This window comes from Rhinoraja longicauda, chromosome 6 (genome assembly GCF_053455715.1).
Source record: "Rhinoraja longicauda isolate Sanriku21f chromosome 6, sRhiLon1.1, whole genome shotgun sequence".
NCBI lineage: Eukaryota > Metazoa > Chordata > Chondrichthyes > Rajiformes > Arhynchobatidae > Rhinoraja > Rhinoraja longicauda.
This window is the reverse complement of record NC_135958.1, coordinates 67,892,522-67,909,115: the sequence shown is the minus strand read 5'-3', so window position 1 is coordinate 67,909,115 and position 16,594 is coordinate 67,892,522. Positions and strand designations below refer to the sequence as shown.

The 16,594-nt window shown below is 42.0% G+C and overlaps 1 protein-coding gene and 1 long non-coding RNA gene across 5 annotated transcripts in view; one reads left to right on the top strand and one right to left on the bottom strand.

The window, feature by feature from the left end:
* The first annotated feature begins 13,362 nt into the window (after positions 1-13,362).
* Positions 13,363-16,594, top strand: part of LOC144594556 (uncharacterized) — a 41,688-nt gene continuing 38,456 nt past the window's right edge. The window contains exon 1 of the long non-coding RNA XR_013547399.1: positions 13,363-13,625. This is a non-coding gene — a long non-coding RNA (uncharacterized LOC144594556). The remainder of the gene's footprint in view (positions 13,626-16,594) is intronic.
* recql5 (RecQ helicase-like 5) overlaps positions 15,034-16,594 on the bottom strand; it is a 58,108-nt gene continuing 56,547 nt past the window's right edge. For 2 of the 4 annotated variants that reach the window (XM_078401250.1, XM_078401252.1), the window contains 2 exons: positions 15,783-15,855; positions 15,034-15,384 (listed from right to left, as the gene is read on the bottom strand). In XM_078401250.1, the coding sequence (XP_078257376.1) occupies positions 15,290-15,384; positions 15,783-15,855 (168 nt within the window). In that variant the 3' untranslated portion in view covers positions 15,034-15,289. The remainder of the gene's footprint in view (positions 15,385-15,782; positions 15,856-16,594) is intronic. The other 2 variants (XR_013547398.1, XM_078401251.1) reach the window with 2 other exon arrangements.

The following is a 16,594-nucleotide window of genomic DNA, read 5'->3' as shown; positions in this document are numbered from 1 at the left end:
CTAGTTTTTGTTAGTCAAAAGTTGCATTTAATATTCTGACTTTCTTTTGGAACTTGATATGATAAACTGCTGCAGAATAAAGTGAAAATGCAGTGTTAGTGTGATGTTCCGAATATGGGTGCTGGCACTTTACACCTTCCTGGCAGTACACTGTGTTAAATTCCTATTTGCATTTTTGCACCAGAGATAAAACAAGATATATTAGTTTAACTGTTTTGCTGCTTTTCAAAACAATTACCAGATACATTAGCCTGTAATTCCCAAATAGCAAATCCTTCAAAATGGTTGAGGGAAGAAAAATCACATTAAATAATTATTTTAGCGCCACTTCTCCACCTGATTTGGTATAATTGTACTCAGTTGTATGAACATCCATTTAGAAGGGAAATATTATATGATGCTGGACAAGACTTGCAAATAATTTTAAGTAATATTAAATCATGTGTCATTATTAAATTAAAAAATATACTGAAATAATCTATTACAGTTTGACCATAATTTAAAGTCCTAACCAAGATGCAAGGAATAGATAAATTATTATATTACAGAATATTAATGCAACCAAAGTTTGCCATCCAATATAGAAGCTGATGACATTTTAGTTTGGAGTTAGCAAACTATCTTCTTACCTACCACCCACCACTTGCCCCTGACATTGCAGCATTTCCTCAGTTGTGATCGATACAGAGACAGCCCGGACGGAAATGAAAGCTCCCCTGTAAAAGAATTGTAAGTGGATGGTACTGTAAGTGATGCCTTTTCACTTTGTTTTACTTCATTGCTTTATGGTTTGTAATGATCAAATAATGTAATTTAGACATTTTTACTGTTTTATATTTAGAAATAAATAATACAAACCAAAACATTATGATATTAAATAGAATTTAACGGAATGGGTTATTTGACTACAATATACCCCAGCTAAACATAGCACAAAAAGTAAGGAAATTTGTGTTTGGTAGATTATTTCTTTGTTGTAACAATGCTTCTTGGCAATAAATCTTATACCGTTGGAAAGCCTGTTTATTTCCCTTTTAAATGGTGCCACATTTGTAAGGAACATGCATTTGTGAGATGAGCAGCAGAGCTGAGTATATGGGTTGCGCCCATGAAAAATTTGCCAAATCTTCTCTGCCAATGCCAAACAGCTTATTCTGCCATTGACTCTTGTTCGGTGTTGTTTGGTGGATTGGATGATTGAAGTCTGAAGAAACAAGACATATTGGCAATTTAACAATTTATTCATTTAATAAACAGGAGCCACAGTAGCGTGTGGAAGAACCATACACAGCCATAACAGCCTGGCACCTCCTCCTCATGCTGGTCACCAGCCTGGTCACACACTGTTGTGGGATGGCATCCCATTCTTGTCAGCACCTGGGGGTACCAGAAGCTCAAAACAAGAGTCAATAGCAACAGCAGAATAAGCTGTTTGGCATTGGCAGAGAAGATTTGGCAAATTTTTCATGGGCGCAACCCATATATTCAGGTCTGCTGCTCATCCCACAAATGCATGTTCCTTACAAATGTGGCACCATTTAAAAGGGAAATAAACAGGCTTTCCAACGGTATAAGATTTATTGCCAAGAAGCATTGTTACAACAAAGAAATAATCTACCAAACACAAATTTCCTTACTTTTTGTGCTATGTTTATATAGACTTTTATTAAAGACTTTGCATAGATTAACAAACAAATTGGTGGCCTTGTTTGTTATCAACACACACATGCACGGACACATAAACTTCGAAGATGACATTTATTCCAGGCCTTTGTGGTATGGTTCCATCTATCACCCATTAGCCCCTGTTTTTACCCCTCCCCACTCCTGACCTCCCTTAATCATGGCACACAATAATATTCTAACACAATGTTCTCAAATGCTAAAAACAGGTAACAGCTGATCATTTTAGGGATATTTGAAGAATTAGTGTCAGATAGCTCATTAAACACCTGTTTTTTATAAACTTGGAAAAAAATACCATTAGACATAATCTTCGTTAAGTCCTGTTAAACAACCCAAAAAGAACACCAAAAAATGACACTACATTCATATTTTATGGACCAGAGCCCACTTTACTTTATTTACAATACAGAAAGCGCTCAATCGATTAAGCACTAGGTCTGTGTTACAGCATATTAGTTTGTCAGTTTCCCCACAGTCCTGAAAACCATTTTCTTTCAGAAACCTTTATTGGTCTCCCTTTTCAAGGGCGGCACAGTGGCGCAGCGGTAGAGCTGCTGCGTTACAGTAACTGCAGCGCCGGAGACCCGGGTTCGATCCCGACTACGGGCGCTTGTCTACGGAGTTTGTACGTTCTCCCCGTGACCTGCATGGGTTTTTTCGAAGATGTTTAGTTTCCTCCCACACTCCAAAGATGTACCGTTATGTAGATTAATTGACTTGGTAAAATGTAAAAATTGTCCCTCGTGGGTGTCGGATAGTGTTGATATGCGGGGATCACTGGTCGGCACGGACCCGGTGGGCCTGTTTCCACGCTGTATCTCTAAGCTAAACTAAACTAAAGCTATATTTGAATCTGCCTTCTATCCTCCTGCCACGTTACATTCCAGACCCTGACCACTTGCTGCGTAAACAAGTTTTTCCTAATTGCCAGTCATCTACATTCCACAGTTTTTGACCCTCCTGCCAATCGCATATTTCCTTAAAACTCAGAAAAGACGATTTGGATTATTGTCTAGCGTGTGTGTCCGAGCACTTCCTTGAGTCCCATTCCCCAACTTACCTCCTTGCAACCTATTTTCTCTCACCATGCCCATCAACTCATTCCGCTCATCTTGCAGAAACCTACACAAGAGGCCACTTAGTTAGCACATCTTTAGAATTATGAGGAAACAGGAGCACCCAGGAGAACCCCATGCAGTCACAGGGAGGACATGCAGAGTCCACACACACAGCAACTAGGGTCAGGATCAAACACAAATCGCTGGAGATAACAAGGCAATGAAAACAATTTCTTACCAGCAATATTTTCATTTTCTCCCTCTATTCTGTCTTGCATCTTTCATTTCAAACACCTCTCAGTTCCCTTTGCAAACTTCTCTATTCCAGGGAAATGAATTCCAGCTTTTCCAGCCTATCACATTACTAAAGTCCTTCACTCATGAAACTATTTTACAAGATGTCAGATCCTCACCTTGATCCGGATATAATAAACTCACTTCAAGGACACTGAACATAAACACTGTTTTATTCGTCCTCCATTCCTTTGCATCCTGGCGACACGAGGCCTCCCATGTTGTAACATGAATGATGATATCATCTGAGATGTTTGCAGTTCCACGAATCCCTTGTATTACCTTGTGAATTTCATATTGGTTTTGACTCCGAATAACAACCTCTTATATCGGTAGAGTCCACTATGTTTGACAAAAGTAGTTATTTTCCTTGAATTTGGGTCTAACTCCAACTGATGATAACCCCACTTTAGATGGTAATCCCACTTTAGCTTTGAAAATATTTTGTTTGTAGATAGCTCTTGTAGGACCTCATTGACAGGTAGTTATAGGATGTCTTGCATATTATTGCCTCCTTTACTCATCTCATCTCCACGCAAAGCCTTATCTATTCTGTGCCCTCAATGCACGGGACGCGTCAACTCCTACAGCTAAAATAATATCTTGGAGGTTAATCCTAACTTCCTAGCGATTGTGATCTATGCCTCTACTTATAAAGTTGAGAATCCCATAACAAGTTGTAAATCAGTTTCTCAAGTTACCCTCTCATTTTCTATGATCTAAGCAGAATTCTTCTGTTTTCTCATTCTGTTTGGAATGATATCTAGTTTATCTTGGTTCTTCTTGTTCTTCCAGAAGGCTTTTACCAGACTGCTTGCTACTTGGATTAGGGGGAATTAGCTACAAGAAGAGCTTGTACAATCTTTGATTATTTTCTCTGGAGCATCAGAGTTGAGGTGAGACAGGATAGAAGTATATAAAATTATAAAATAGATAAGGTAGACAATAAGATCCTTTTTCCAAGGGTGGAAATATCAAATACAGCAGGCATAGCTTTAAATTCTGCGGGGAACGCTTAAAGGAAGTGTGAGGGGGCAAGTTTTTAAAAATGTAGAGAGTGCTGGGCAGCTGGAAAGCGCTGCCGGGGGTAGTGGTGGAAGATGAAGAGATTGTGGCATTTAAGAGGTTCTTGAACAGGCACATGGATATGCATGGGATATAGAAGATGTGCAGGCTGAGGTCACTTTAATTTGGCAGCATGTTTGGAATGTGCAAAAAGTCAGTTCCTGTGCTGTACTGTTCTATGATCACATTTCTCAGCAGTCCCATCTCTTACACTTCCACAGCCTACGCATCACTCTGATATCTATCACTACACCGTTCACAGTTCACCGACTATGCAAATTTATAAATTGTCCCCTGCACGTAAATCATTAATATATGTTAAGGAAGCAAATGTTTCCCATGGGGAACTCTATTGCATATTTTCCCATCTACTTGTTAAACAAACGTTCATTGATTCTCTATTTCCTGTTATTTAACCAATTTTCTATCCACAATGCTTTTCTCTGTTTTTCTTCAATTCTACTCATGTTTATATTGTGCTGTGATTTACTGAATCAGAGAATAGTTGCAGATCAATTGGTATATGCTTGGTAAGTAAACACAATCCAGCGGGTCCCTTTCCTCTGCCCCCTGGTTTGCACAGAAATAGTACTTATCCAGCCTCCTCCCCGGTGCCACAAAATAATCTATCCCTACTACTGCCCTGGCAATGATTCTCGACACCGACGCCTTCTTATTATTTAGACATTATCATATCATATCATATCATATATATACAGCCGGAAACAGGCCTTTTCGGCCCTCCAAGTCCGTGCTGCCCAGCGATCCCCGTACATTAACACTATCCTACACCCACTAGGGACAATTTTTACATTCACCCAGCCAATTAACCTACATACCTGTACGTCTTTGGAGTGTGGGAGGAAACCGAAGATCTCGGAGAAAACCCACGCAGGTCACGGGGAGAACGTACAAACTCCTTACAGTGCAGCACCCGTAGTCAGGATCGAACCTGAGTCTCCGGCGCTGCATTCGCTGTAAAGCAGCAACTCTACCGCTGCGCTACCGTGCCTACATTATCTCCTGTTGGATGTTAAACTGAAACTGTTTAACTGTGCTCTTATACTGACGTCACTTCCGGTGTACCAGATATAAAATGCATGTGAAAACAAAATAAAAGGCTTCTCTTCCGGTTAAAGCAACACCGATGTATGAGAGCATGTGTGTTTATTCCTCCGAAGAATAAAAGACATAATACCGACTATCCTGCCCTTGAGATGCAAACGTCAACAGGTTATGGGCCCAGGAGGGATGGTGGAAGCCGATGGAACAGATTATGCTTCGACGGAGATGAAAATAATTACGAATTATGGGAAACAAAGTTTTTAGGCCACCTGCGGCTACAAGGCTTAAAGTCAACAATTCTGAATGAGCCGCAATCCCCGTTGATATGCGGGGATCACTGGTCGGCACGGACCCGGTGGGCCTGTTTCCACGCTGTATCTCTAAGCTAAACTAAACTAAAGCTATATTTGAATCTGCCTTCTATCCTCCTGCCACGTTACATTCCAGACCCTGACCACTTGCTGCGTAAACAAGTTTTTCCTAATTGCCAGTCATCTACATTCCACAGTTTTTGACCCTCCTGCCAATCGCATATTTCCTTAAAACTCAGAAAAGACGATTTGGATTATTGTCTAGCGTGTGTGTCCGAGCACTTCCTTGAGTCCCATTCCCCAACTTACCTCCTTGCAACCTATTTTCTCTCACCATGCCCATCAACTCATTCCGCTCATCTTGCAGAAACCTACACAAGAGGCCACTTAGTTAGCACATCTTTAGAATTATGAGGAAACAGGAGCACCCAGGAGAACCCCATGCAGTCACAGGGAGGACATGCAGAGTCCACACACACAGCAACTAGGGTCAGGATCAAACACAAATCGCTGGAGATAACAAGGCAATGAAAACAATTTCTTACCAGCAATATTTTCATTTTCTCCCTCTATTCTGTCTTGCATCTTTCATTTCAAACACCTCTCAGTTCCCTTTGCAAACTTCTCTATTCCAGGGAAATGAATTCCAGCTTTTCCAGCCTATCACATTACTAAAGTCCTTCACTCATGAAACTATTTTACAAGATGTCAGATCCTCACCTTGATCCGGATATAATAAACTCACTTCAAGGACACTGAACATAAACACTGTTTTATTCGTCCTCCATTCCTTTGCATCCTGGCGACACGAGGCCTCCCATGTTGTAACATGAATGATGATATCATCTGAGATGTTTGCAGTTCCACGAATCCCTTGTATTACCTTGTGAATTTCATATTGGTTTTGACTCCGAATAACAACCTCTTATATCGGTAGAGTCCACTATGTTTGACAAAAGTAGTTATTTTCCTTGAATTTGGGTCTAACTCCAACTGATGATAACCCCACTTTAGATGGTAATCCCACTTTAGCTTTGAAAATATTTTGTTTGTAGATAGCTCTTGTAGGACCTCATTGACAGGTAGTTATAGGATGTCTTGCATATTATTGCCTCCTTTACTCATCTCATCTCCACGCAAAGCCTTATCTATTCTGTGCCCTCAATGCACGGGACGCGTCAACTCCTACAGCTAAAATAATATCTTGGAGGTTAATCCTAACTTCCTAGCGATTGTGATCTATGCCTCTACTTATAAAGTTGAGAATCCCATAACAAGTTGTAAATCAGTTTCTCAAGTTACCCTCTCATTTTCTATGATCTAAGCAGAATTCTTCTGTTTTCTCATTCTGTTTGGAATGATATCTAGTTTATCTTGGTTCTTCTTGTTCTTCCAGAAGGCTTTTACCAGACTGCTTGCTACTTGGATTAGGGGGAATTAGCTACAAGAAGAGCTTGTACAATCTTTGATTATTTTCTCTGGAGCATCAGAGTTGAGGTGAGACAGGATAGAAGTATATAAAATTATAAAATAGATAAGGTAGACAATAAGATCCTTTTTCCAAGGGTGGAAATATCAAATACAGCAGGCATAGCTTTAAATTCTGCGGGGAACGCTTAAAGGAAGTGTGAGGGGGCAAGTTTTTAAAAATGTAGAGAGTGCTGGGCAGCTGGAAAGCGCTGCCGGGGGTAGTGGTGGAAGATGAAGAGATTGTGGCATTTAAGAGGTTCTTGAACAGGCACATGGATATGCATGGGATATAGAAGATGTGCAGGCTGAGGTCACTTTAATTTGGCAGCATGTTTGGAATGTGCAAAAAGTCAGTTCCTGTGCTGTACTGTTCTATGATCACATTTCTCAGCAGTCCCATCTCTTACACTTCCACAGCCTACGCATCACTCTGATATCTATCACTACACCGTTCACAGTTCACCGACTATGCAAATTTATAAATTGTCCCCTGCACGTAAATCATTAATATATGTTAAGGAAGCAAATGTTTCCCATGGGGAACTCTATTGCATATTTTCCCATCTACTTGTTAAACAAACGTTCATTGATTCTCTATTTCCTGTTATTTAACCAATTTTCTATCCACAATGCTTTTCTCTGTTTTTCTTCAATTCTACTCATGTTTATATTGTGCTGTGATTTACTGAATCAGAGAATAGTTGCAGATCAATTGGTATATGCTTGGTAAGTAAACACAATCCAGCGGGTCCCTTTCCTCTGCCCCCTGGTTTGCACAGAAATAGTACTTATCCAGCCTCCTCCCCGGTGCCACAAAATAATCTATCCCTACTACTGCCCTGGCAATGATTCTCGACACCGACGCCTTCTTATTATTTAGACATTATCATATCATATCATATCATATATATACAGCCGGAAACAGGCCTTTTCGGCCCTCCAAGTCCGTGCTGCCCAGCGATCCCCGTACATTAACACTATCCTACACCCACTAGGGACAATTTTTACATTCACCCAGCCAATTAACCTACATACCTGTACGTCTTTGGAGTGTGGGAGGAAACCGAAGATCTCGGAGAAAACCCACGCAGGTCACGGGGAGAACGTACAAACTCCTTACAGTGCAGCACCCGTAGTCAGGATCGAACCTGAGTCTCCGGCGCTGCATTCGCTGTAAAGCAGCAACTCTACCGCTGCGCTACCGTGCCTACATTATCTCCTGTTGGATGTTAAACTGAAACTGTTTAACTGTGCTCTTATACTGACGTCACTTCCGGTGTACCAGATATAAAATGCATGTGAAAACAAAATAAAAGGCTTCTCTTCCGGTTAAAGCAACACCGATGTATGAGAGCATGTGTGTTTATTCCTCCGAAGAATAAAAGACATAATACCGACTATCCTGCCCTTGAGATGCAAACGTCAACAGGTTATGGGCCCAGGAGGGATGGTGGAAGCCGATGGAACAGATTATGCTTCGACGGAGATGAAAATAATTACGAATTATGGGAAACAAAGTTTTTAGGCGACCTGCGGCTACAAGGCTTAAAGTCAACAATTCTGAATGAGCCGGCTACCGATGAAGAAGACGACGAGGAAGCCGAGAAAAACGAAAGAGCCTACGCCGAGCTGATACAAGTGCTAGACGACAAAAGTTTGTCGCTCATTATGAGAGAAGCGGCGGACGACGGGAGAAAAGCGTTGCAGCTACTGAGGAGCCATTACGCGGACACAGGGAAGCCGTGAGTGATCGGCCTCTACACCGAGCTGACGTCGCTGAAAAAGGCCATAAACGAAAGTGTAACAGAATACATTATTCGTGCAGAAACGGCGATTACAGCACTAAGAAAAGCCAGAGAGACTCTTAGTGACGGGCTGCTGATTGCCATGATTCTGAAAGGCTTGCCAGAGACATTTAAGCCATTTGCCATCCACATAACACAGGGTGATGAGAAGACAACTTTTGGTGAGTTTAAGACCAAGTTGAGAAGCTACGAGAGCACTGAAAGATTTAGCGGACATATGAGTGACGACAACGTAATGAAAGCAAGAGGCTGGGTGAAAGAAAGGACTAAAGGCTCAGAGAAGACATTCACCTGCTACAACTGCGGTCAGACGGGACACAAAGCATGGGAATGCAGCGGAGAGCGCAGCGGTAAAGAACAGAGACAGTGGTGCAGTTTTTGCAAGAGCCCCACTCATAAGGAGGCAAACTGCAGAAAGAAAAAGCGAGACAACGTGAAACAAGCATCCGACTCCATCGACCACACATTTGCATTCAAAATAAATGACTGCCAGGCAAGTGAAGAGACTCGTAAAGGGCTTATGGTCGACACGGGCGCAACATCACACATAATCACAGACATTGAAAAGTTTAAGAACTTTGATGAGACTTTCCAGCCCGCCAAACACTTCATCGAGTTGGCTGACGGGACAAGGACGAGCGGTGTCGCACGTGGGAAAGGCGAAGCAGAGGTGTACCTGAGAGACAGCGAGGGCCGTCGTGTGAGGACGACGCTGAGAAAGGCGTTGTACATCCCATCATTCCCACAGGACATCTTCTCTGTCAAGGCAGCAACGACCACCGGAGCTTCAGTGATCTTTCGCCAAGGCAGCAACAAGCTCATCCACAAGAACGGTACCAAGTTCGACATTAAGGAGTACGACAGACTATACTATCTAAACACTGTAAGTCATAAAACTAATGACGGATGTCACGGGTGTTATGATATTCAAACATGGCACGAGATACTTGGTCACTGTAACTATGATGATGTATCACAGTTAGAGAGGGTAACAGAGGGCATGAAAATCAAAGGTAAAGTTGATAAGTCCAAACTCAACTGTGAGGTCTGTATAAAAGGCAAATTTGCACAGAGCAGGAACAGAGAGCCAGATGTAAGGGCTAAAGAAGCACTTGAGTTAGTGCATACTGATTTGGCTGGCCCTATAGAGCCAGAAGCAAAAGATGGATACAAATACATACAAACTTTCACAGATGACTACTCAGGAGCAGTGTTTGTTTACTTCTTGAAAACAAAACGTGACACTATAAAAGCTACAGAAAAGTTCATAGCGGACGTGGCCCTCTATGGAAAAATTAAGTGCATAAGGTCTGATAATGGCACAGAGTTCACAGCAGCAGATTTCCAATCATTGCTCAGTAGAAATGCTATAAGGCATGAAACCTCCGCACCTTACTCCCCTCATCAAAATGGGACAGCTGAGAGAAACTGGAGAACGCTATTTGAAATGGCAAGGTGCATGCTACTCGAGTAACCTACCGAAAGAATTGTGGACATATGCTGTAATGACTGCTGCAGTAATCCGCAACAGATGCTACAACAAACGTTTTGGTCAGACTCCACACTACATGGTGACAGGCAGAAAGCCTAATCTTTCAAAAATGAAGAAGTTTGGATCAGTCTGTTTCTCATACAAACAAGTCAAAAAGAAGTTAGATTCAAGATGTGAAAAAGGGATTTTTGTAGGTTATGACAAAAACAGCCCTGCATATTTAGTCTACTACCCAGAGACAGGGCGAGTTCTCAAAAACAGACTAGTGAAGTTCATAACAAAAAGTGTAACTGAAAGCCAAACTCAGACAGATATGGAGATGAGTGATGATGACCATCCTGGGAAGAGATTAACATCCCCCAGACCGAACGCAGAGGTGACTGATCAGAGTCCAGAAGTGACACTGAAGTCACACACGGATACTACTGAGAGTGATAGCAACACTCAAACTGGACAGGGTGAAAATAGTCAGAGCACACGCTATCCTAAGAGAGAAAGGAAAAGCCCACAGTACTTACGAGACTATGAGTGTAAAGTAAAAGAGGATGACCAGATAAATGTAAATGTAGACTACTGCTACAGAGTGATGTATAATGTTCCACAAACCTTCAAAGAAGCTATGAGCTCATCAAAATCTGACATTTGGGCTAAAGCTATGAAGGAGGAAATCGAATCTCTCAAAGAAAATGACACATACACTCTAACCACAATACCACAGGGCAAAAATGCAGTGGAGGGGAAGTGGGTGTTTGCAGTAAAAGAATCTTCAGATAAGACTGAGACATACAAAGCCAGGTATGTTGCAAAGGGGTATAGTCAAGTAGTAGGAATAGATTACAAGGAGACGTTTTCCCCAACAGCTAGCATGACATCAGTGCGCAGTCTGATGCAGCTAGCAGCTCAGTACGATTTGGAATTACACCAGATGGATGTGAAAACAGCTCATCTACATGCTCCAATTGATTGTGAACTGTATATTGAACAACCTGAAGGATTTGAAGTGAAAACAGACACAGGTAAAAAGCTGGTCTGCAAACTTAACAAATCACTGTATGGACTGAAACAGTCAGGACGGAACTGGAACAAGATGCTGCATGATCATCTCAGTAAAAATGGTTTCGCACAAAATCCAGCAGATCACTGCGTGTACAGTAAAGAGACTGAAAATGAGAGAATAATTCTGATCATGTGGGTTGACGACCTAATTATTGCTGCCAGTGATAAAGAATCTCTCAATGGTGTGAAAGAAATGCTAAGTGCAAAGTTTAAGATGAAAGATCTTGGGAAACTTAGACATTTTCTAGGCATTGATTTTTCACAGACAGAGGGAGAAATAAAAATGAACCAAAAGAGGTACATAGCAAAAATACTGGAGAAGTTTGGAATGTCTGACTGTAAAACAAGGTCAACTCCATGTGAACAGAAACAAAACTTTTATGATGATGATGAGCCTGTTAATCCAACACAATACAGGGAAGTGGTAGGCAGCTTGATATATGTGATGACATGTACAAGGCCTGATTTAAGCTGGATTGTCAGTAAACTGTCACAATATCTAGCAGAGCCTAAAGAACAACATAGGATAACTACCAAACATGTGTTGAGGTACTTAAAGGGTACTATAAAACAGGAGCTGTGTTACAAGAAAAGAGAGGAAAAACTCAAACTTGTTGCATACAGTGACGCTGACTGGGCGGCAGATCAAAATGACAGGCGAAGCACAACAGGATATTGTTTTAGTTTGTCTGAAAATGGGCCTGTTATTTCATGGAAATCCAAGAAACAGCAGACAGTAGCCTTATCCACACGTGAAGCCGAATATATGGCAATGGCGGCTACTACACAAGAGAGCTTGTATCTTGTGCAGCTATTGAAAGGAATGGACAAAGATTGCCAGTACGAGCCAGTGAAAATCTTTGAGGACAATCAAGGTGCGATTGCATTATCAAAGAACCCAGTGAACCGACAAAGATGCAAACATATCGACATTAGGTATCATTTCATTCGGTCTGCACTCAAGTGATAAGAAAGTAATCATTGAGTATTGTCCAACAGCAGACATGGTTGCAGATATCTTAACTAAGCCTGCAACAAAGTTTAAAACTGAGAAATTCAGGGATTATATGTTTGGAGTGTAAAATCATAACAAATTTTTTTTTTTTTGAAAGGTTGAACACTGTAAATGTGTAAAATGTGGTGATACAAAGAATGTAATCAGATTAAGTTATGTTGTATATGTTGTTAAATGTAATGCACAGCATAAGAGCAAGTGGGGGTGTTGGATGTTAAACAAACTGTTTAACTGTGCTCTTATACTGACGTCACTTCCGGTGTACCAGATATAAAATGCATGTGAAAACAAAATAAAAGGCTTCTCTTCCGGTTAAAGCAACACCGATGTATGAGAGCATGTGTGTTTATTCCTCCAAAGAATAAAATACATAATACCGACTATCCTGCCCTTGAGATGCAAACGTCAACATCTCCCTTTAACAAATACATTGACTGTCTCTAAACAATCTACAATTGTCCAAATTCTTAATTCCGTGACTGTTACTGCTTCTAGAACTTTCCCAACAACCAAGGTTAAACTGAGCAAAATAAAACTACTGGAGGAATGACTTCAGCCTGCAAGCCGTCTATTTGCATCCACATATGTTGCTGAGGCTGAGCCTTAATCCCTCCAGCATTCACACAAGAATCCAGCATCTGCAGTTCCTTACTATTTTAAATGGGCTCCAACATATGCAGTCTTACTAGTTTTCCAGCACCCATTGATCTTGCGGTCTTGTGCAACACTAGGACCCTATTCCCCCTTCAGTCTGAGCTGTAGATCCACCCCGTCCCTTCCAGGAGTCTCACCCTGTCAGAGGCTTCTCGCGTCTCCATCGCTCAGATGCGCCCGAAAATTCTGGGCTGCAAAGGAAGGCGGCGTCCCTGCGAAGAAGTTCCTGACTCAACAGCACCGATGGCATCAGGTCGCAGCCGCGAAACTCCGATGCAGACTGTTGGGCAGCGGAACTCCGACGCCAACACTTAACTCCGACGCCGCTTGGTGCGCACGCGTGGCAACGGCTGCCGGGCCGGCGCGCACGCGCACTCTGTTTGCGCGCCTCCAGCGAGGCCGCCGTGCGCGGGCGCGCTGCTGCCCGCGGCCGCCATCGACGTGCTCGAGGCCGAGAGGCGGCCGCTGGCCGTTTGCCGCCCGTCAGGATCCACAGGCAGCGGGGCTGTTGTGAAGAGGGACTATCGGCCGCTTTCTGGGGACACTCATCCTTCCAGCAAAACGAAAGGCAACGCAGAGCCCCACTATGCCGGCGGAGCTGCTGAAGAGACGGCAGGCTCGCCCTATGCAATGTACACGCCAACCTGGAACTAAGTGCGTAACTGAGTCCCGTTTATTTTTTTAAAAAGAAATATCGGTATCAAAAACGAGTTTAGTGTTTTTTCCGCGTTGATAGTGATAAACGTGGTAGGAGTAGTGGCACAAGTGATTTTTTTTGGTGACATTGTTTTCCTCAATTCCCCTCTAATGTTGTCATCAACTAAATTAAAAACCTGTCTCCTAACTATCAACTCTACTAAAAAGTAGTGTAAGAAAATAACTGCAGATGCTGGTACAAATCGAAGGTATTTCTTCACAAAATGCTGGAATAACTCAGCAGGTCAGGCAGCATCTCAGGAGAGAAGGACCCGAAACGTCACCCATTCCTTCTTTCCTGAGATGCTGCCGGACCTGCTGAATTACTCCAGCATTTTGTGAATAACTCTACTAAAAAGGTCAGGAAGTCCTTATTTAGCCTGTTTGAGGCCCATTTAATTTTAACACACGAATATCTCCAATCAAATTAAATATTCCAATTTCAAGTAATACATGCCCACCGCACTGTGGTCCAGTACATTTCTCCCATCATCTTCCGCTACCTCAGTCCCCATGCTTTTTTCTCTGTACACTTATCCCCCCCATCCTCAAAGCCCACATTTCCCTTTCTCCTCCCCTGTTCCTTTTTGCCCATATCCCTCCCTTTGACTTAACATTTCACTCATCCTTTTTTTCCCCTTATCTGACATCCCTTTGTCTCATTTTTACCTCAAGCATTTGTCATTTACACCACCCATCTGCCAATCAAACTTCAGTCTGAAGAAGCATTCCTACCCAAAATGTCATCAGTCTACTCCCTCCAGAGATGGTGCTTGACATTGAATTCCGTCAGTCCTTTGTGTCAGAAGGAACTGTACATGCTGGTTTAAACCGAAGATAGACACAAAAAGCTGGAGTAACTCAGTGGGACAGGCAGCATCTCTAGAGAGAAGGAATAGGTGACGTTTCGGGTCGACTAAAGAAAGATTGCGACCCGAAATGTCACCCATTCCTTCTCTCCAGAGATGCGTCCCGCTGAGTTACTCCAGCTTTTTGTGTCTATCCTCCAGTACTTTGTTTTTTTTGCTTAGTATTTGAATATAATTATAGCATGATGCCCGTGTTTTTCATTCTGCGACACAGCGAATAGAGTCAGGTACGCCTTTTTAACCACCTTCTCTACCTCCCCAGCGATTTTCAGGGATCTGAGCACATTCTCTAAAATTTGTTTCTCTCCTAATCTTAGTATTTTGTGTATTTCCTTGCCTTGCTTATGCTTCCCCAATACATTACCGCATTACCAGATTGAATTTAAGTTATGTTCATTTGACCAACCCATTGATATCTTCCTGATAAGAGTAATGTACTTCAGCAAAAGCTCTACAATAATATTGCTTGGAAAAATCTTTATTTTAATAGTATCTCAGTTTGCAATTCTCTCAATAATTACAACAGAACAATAACAACACATTAATTCTCATTCGTACGGCCTGGTGCATAGTCCAAAGATTTTGCACAGAAGAGTTGAATGTCTTTTTACCTGATTACTGAGATCAGCCCTGATTGATGTGGCTATGCCAAATAATAAATGGCTATCTAGCACAAATGCCAAGTTAAATAGTCAAACTAAACATAAACAAAAAATAAATTGCTTCCCGCCAGTGTCAAGTATAATAGAACGGCTATGATGCATTCAGGTCCCTCCAGTCATTTTCACTCTCACACTTCCTGCGACTTTTAAAGAAGCAATGGATTATTCGCTGGACCTCTTCTTTCACTGAAAGATCAATTGAAATAAATTAAAATAATTTCTCAAGAAAAAAAATCCTCCTGACAATTCCAGAAGAAATGAGAGAAGTGTTGAAAACATTCTTTCATAAGCGTGTGATCTATATAAATGACTTGGATGAAAATGTAGATGGGTTGGTTAGCAAGTATGCAGATGACACAAAAATTGGTGGAGTTGTAGACAGTGAAGAAGGCTTTCATCGGTCTGGAATGCACTGCCAGAAGAGGTAATCGGAACCTTATATTTCCCAAAATATTCTGAACATATAAGGGAATGTTATATCTAGTGAAATTACCATGCATATATTTAGTTGCCTTCAGATTAATTTTATATCCCATTTCCTAGAACCCAACAGACCATGATTGAAAATAAGAGTTTACTCTTACCATTTTTCTTCGATGCATTCTCTCCAACAGCCAGTAAATGAGAAAGATGACGAGCAAAAGCTTTAAACAAATCCTGTAGTAACACAACACATGAAACATGTTGGCTGGAGGCAGCAAAAACTGCAGAAGCTGGAATCTTGAGCAAAAAAACATATTACTGGTGGAACTCAGTGGGTCAGGCAGCATCTGTGGGGGGAATGGACAGATGACGTTTCGGGTCGAGATACGTCGTCTGCGCATTCTTCAGACTGATGGAAATGGATGCAGAAAGCTGGAAAAGAGGTGTGGATAAATTTCTAGGTGAGAGGTGGGATTGGCAAATGGATGGCGTGACAAAGGCTAGAGGTGTAAAGGAGGCAAAAGGATACGGAAAGATGATGTGGAGTGAAATGCTAAACCAGGAGAGAGGGATGTGGGTGGAAAGTGATTGGGGAAAGGAAAGGATCACATAGAAATGTGTGATTTGGGGATAAGAGACGAATGTTTGGAGAAGGGGAAAGTAGCATAGTGACTCGGTTGGTGGACGAAATGTGCGCATAGGTGGGTGGCATAGTCAACATGTTCCCCATTTCCCACCCCCACCCGTCTACTTCCCATAGAGCCTACTCTCCCCATCTCCTTATTTCGCCCACTTCTTCCCACCCAACCCACTGTCTCCCAAGGCACTTTCCCCTGCATCCATAGATGTAACACCTGTCCCTACACCTCTTCTTTCGCTTCCATTGAGGCACCCCAACAGCCATTCTAGGTGAAACAGAGATTCAAGTACACCTCTTCCAACCTCGTCTATTGTATTGTGTGCCCAACATGGC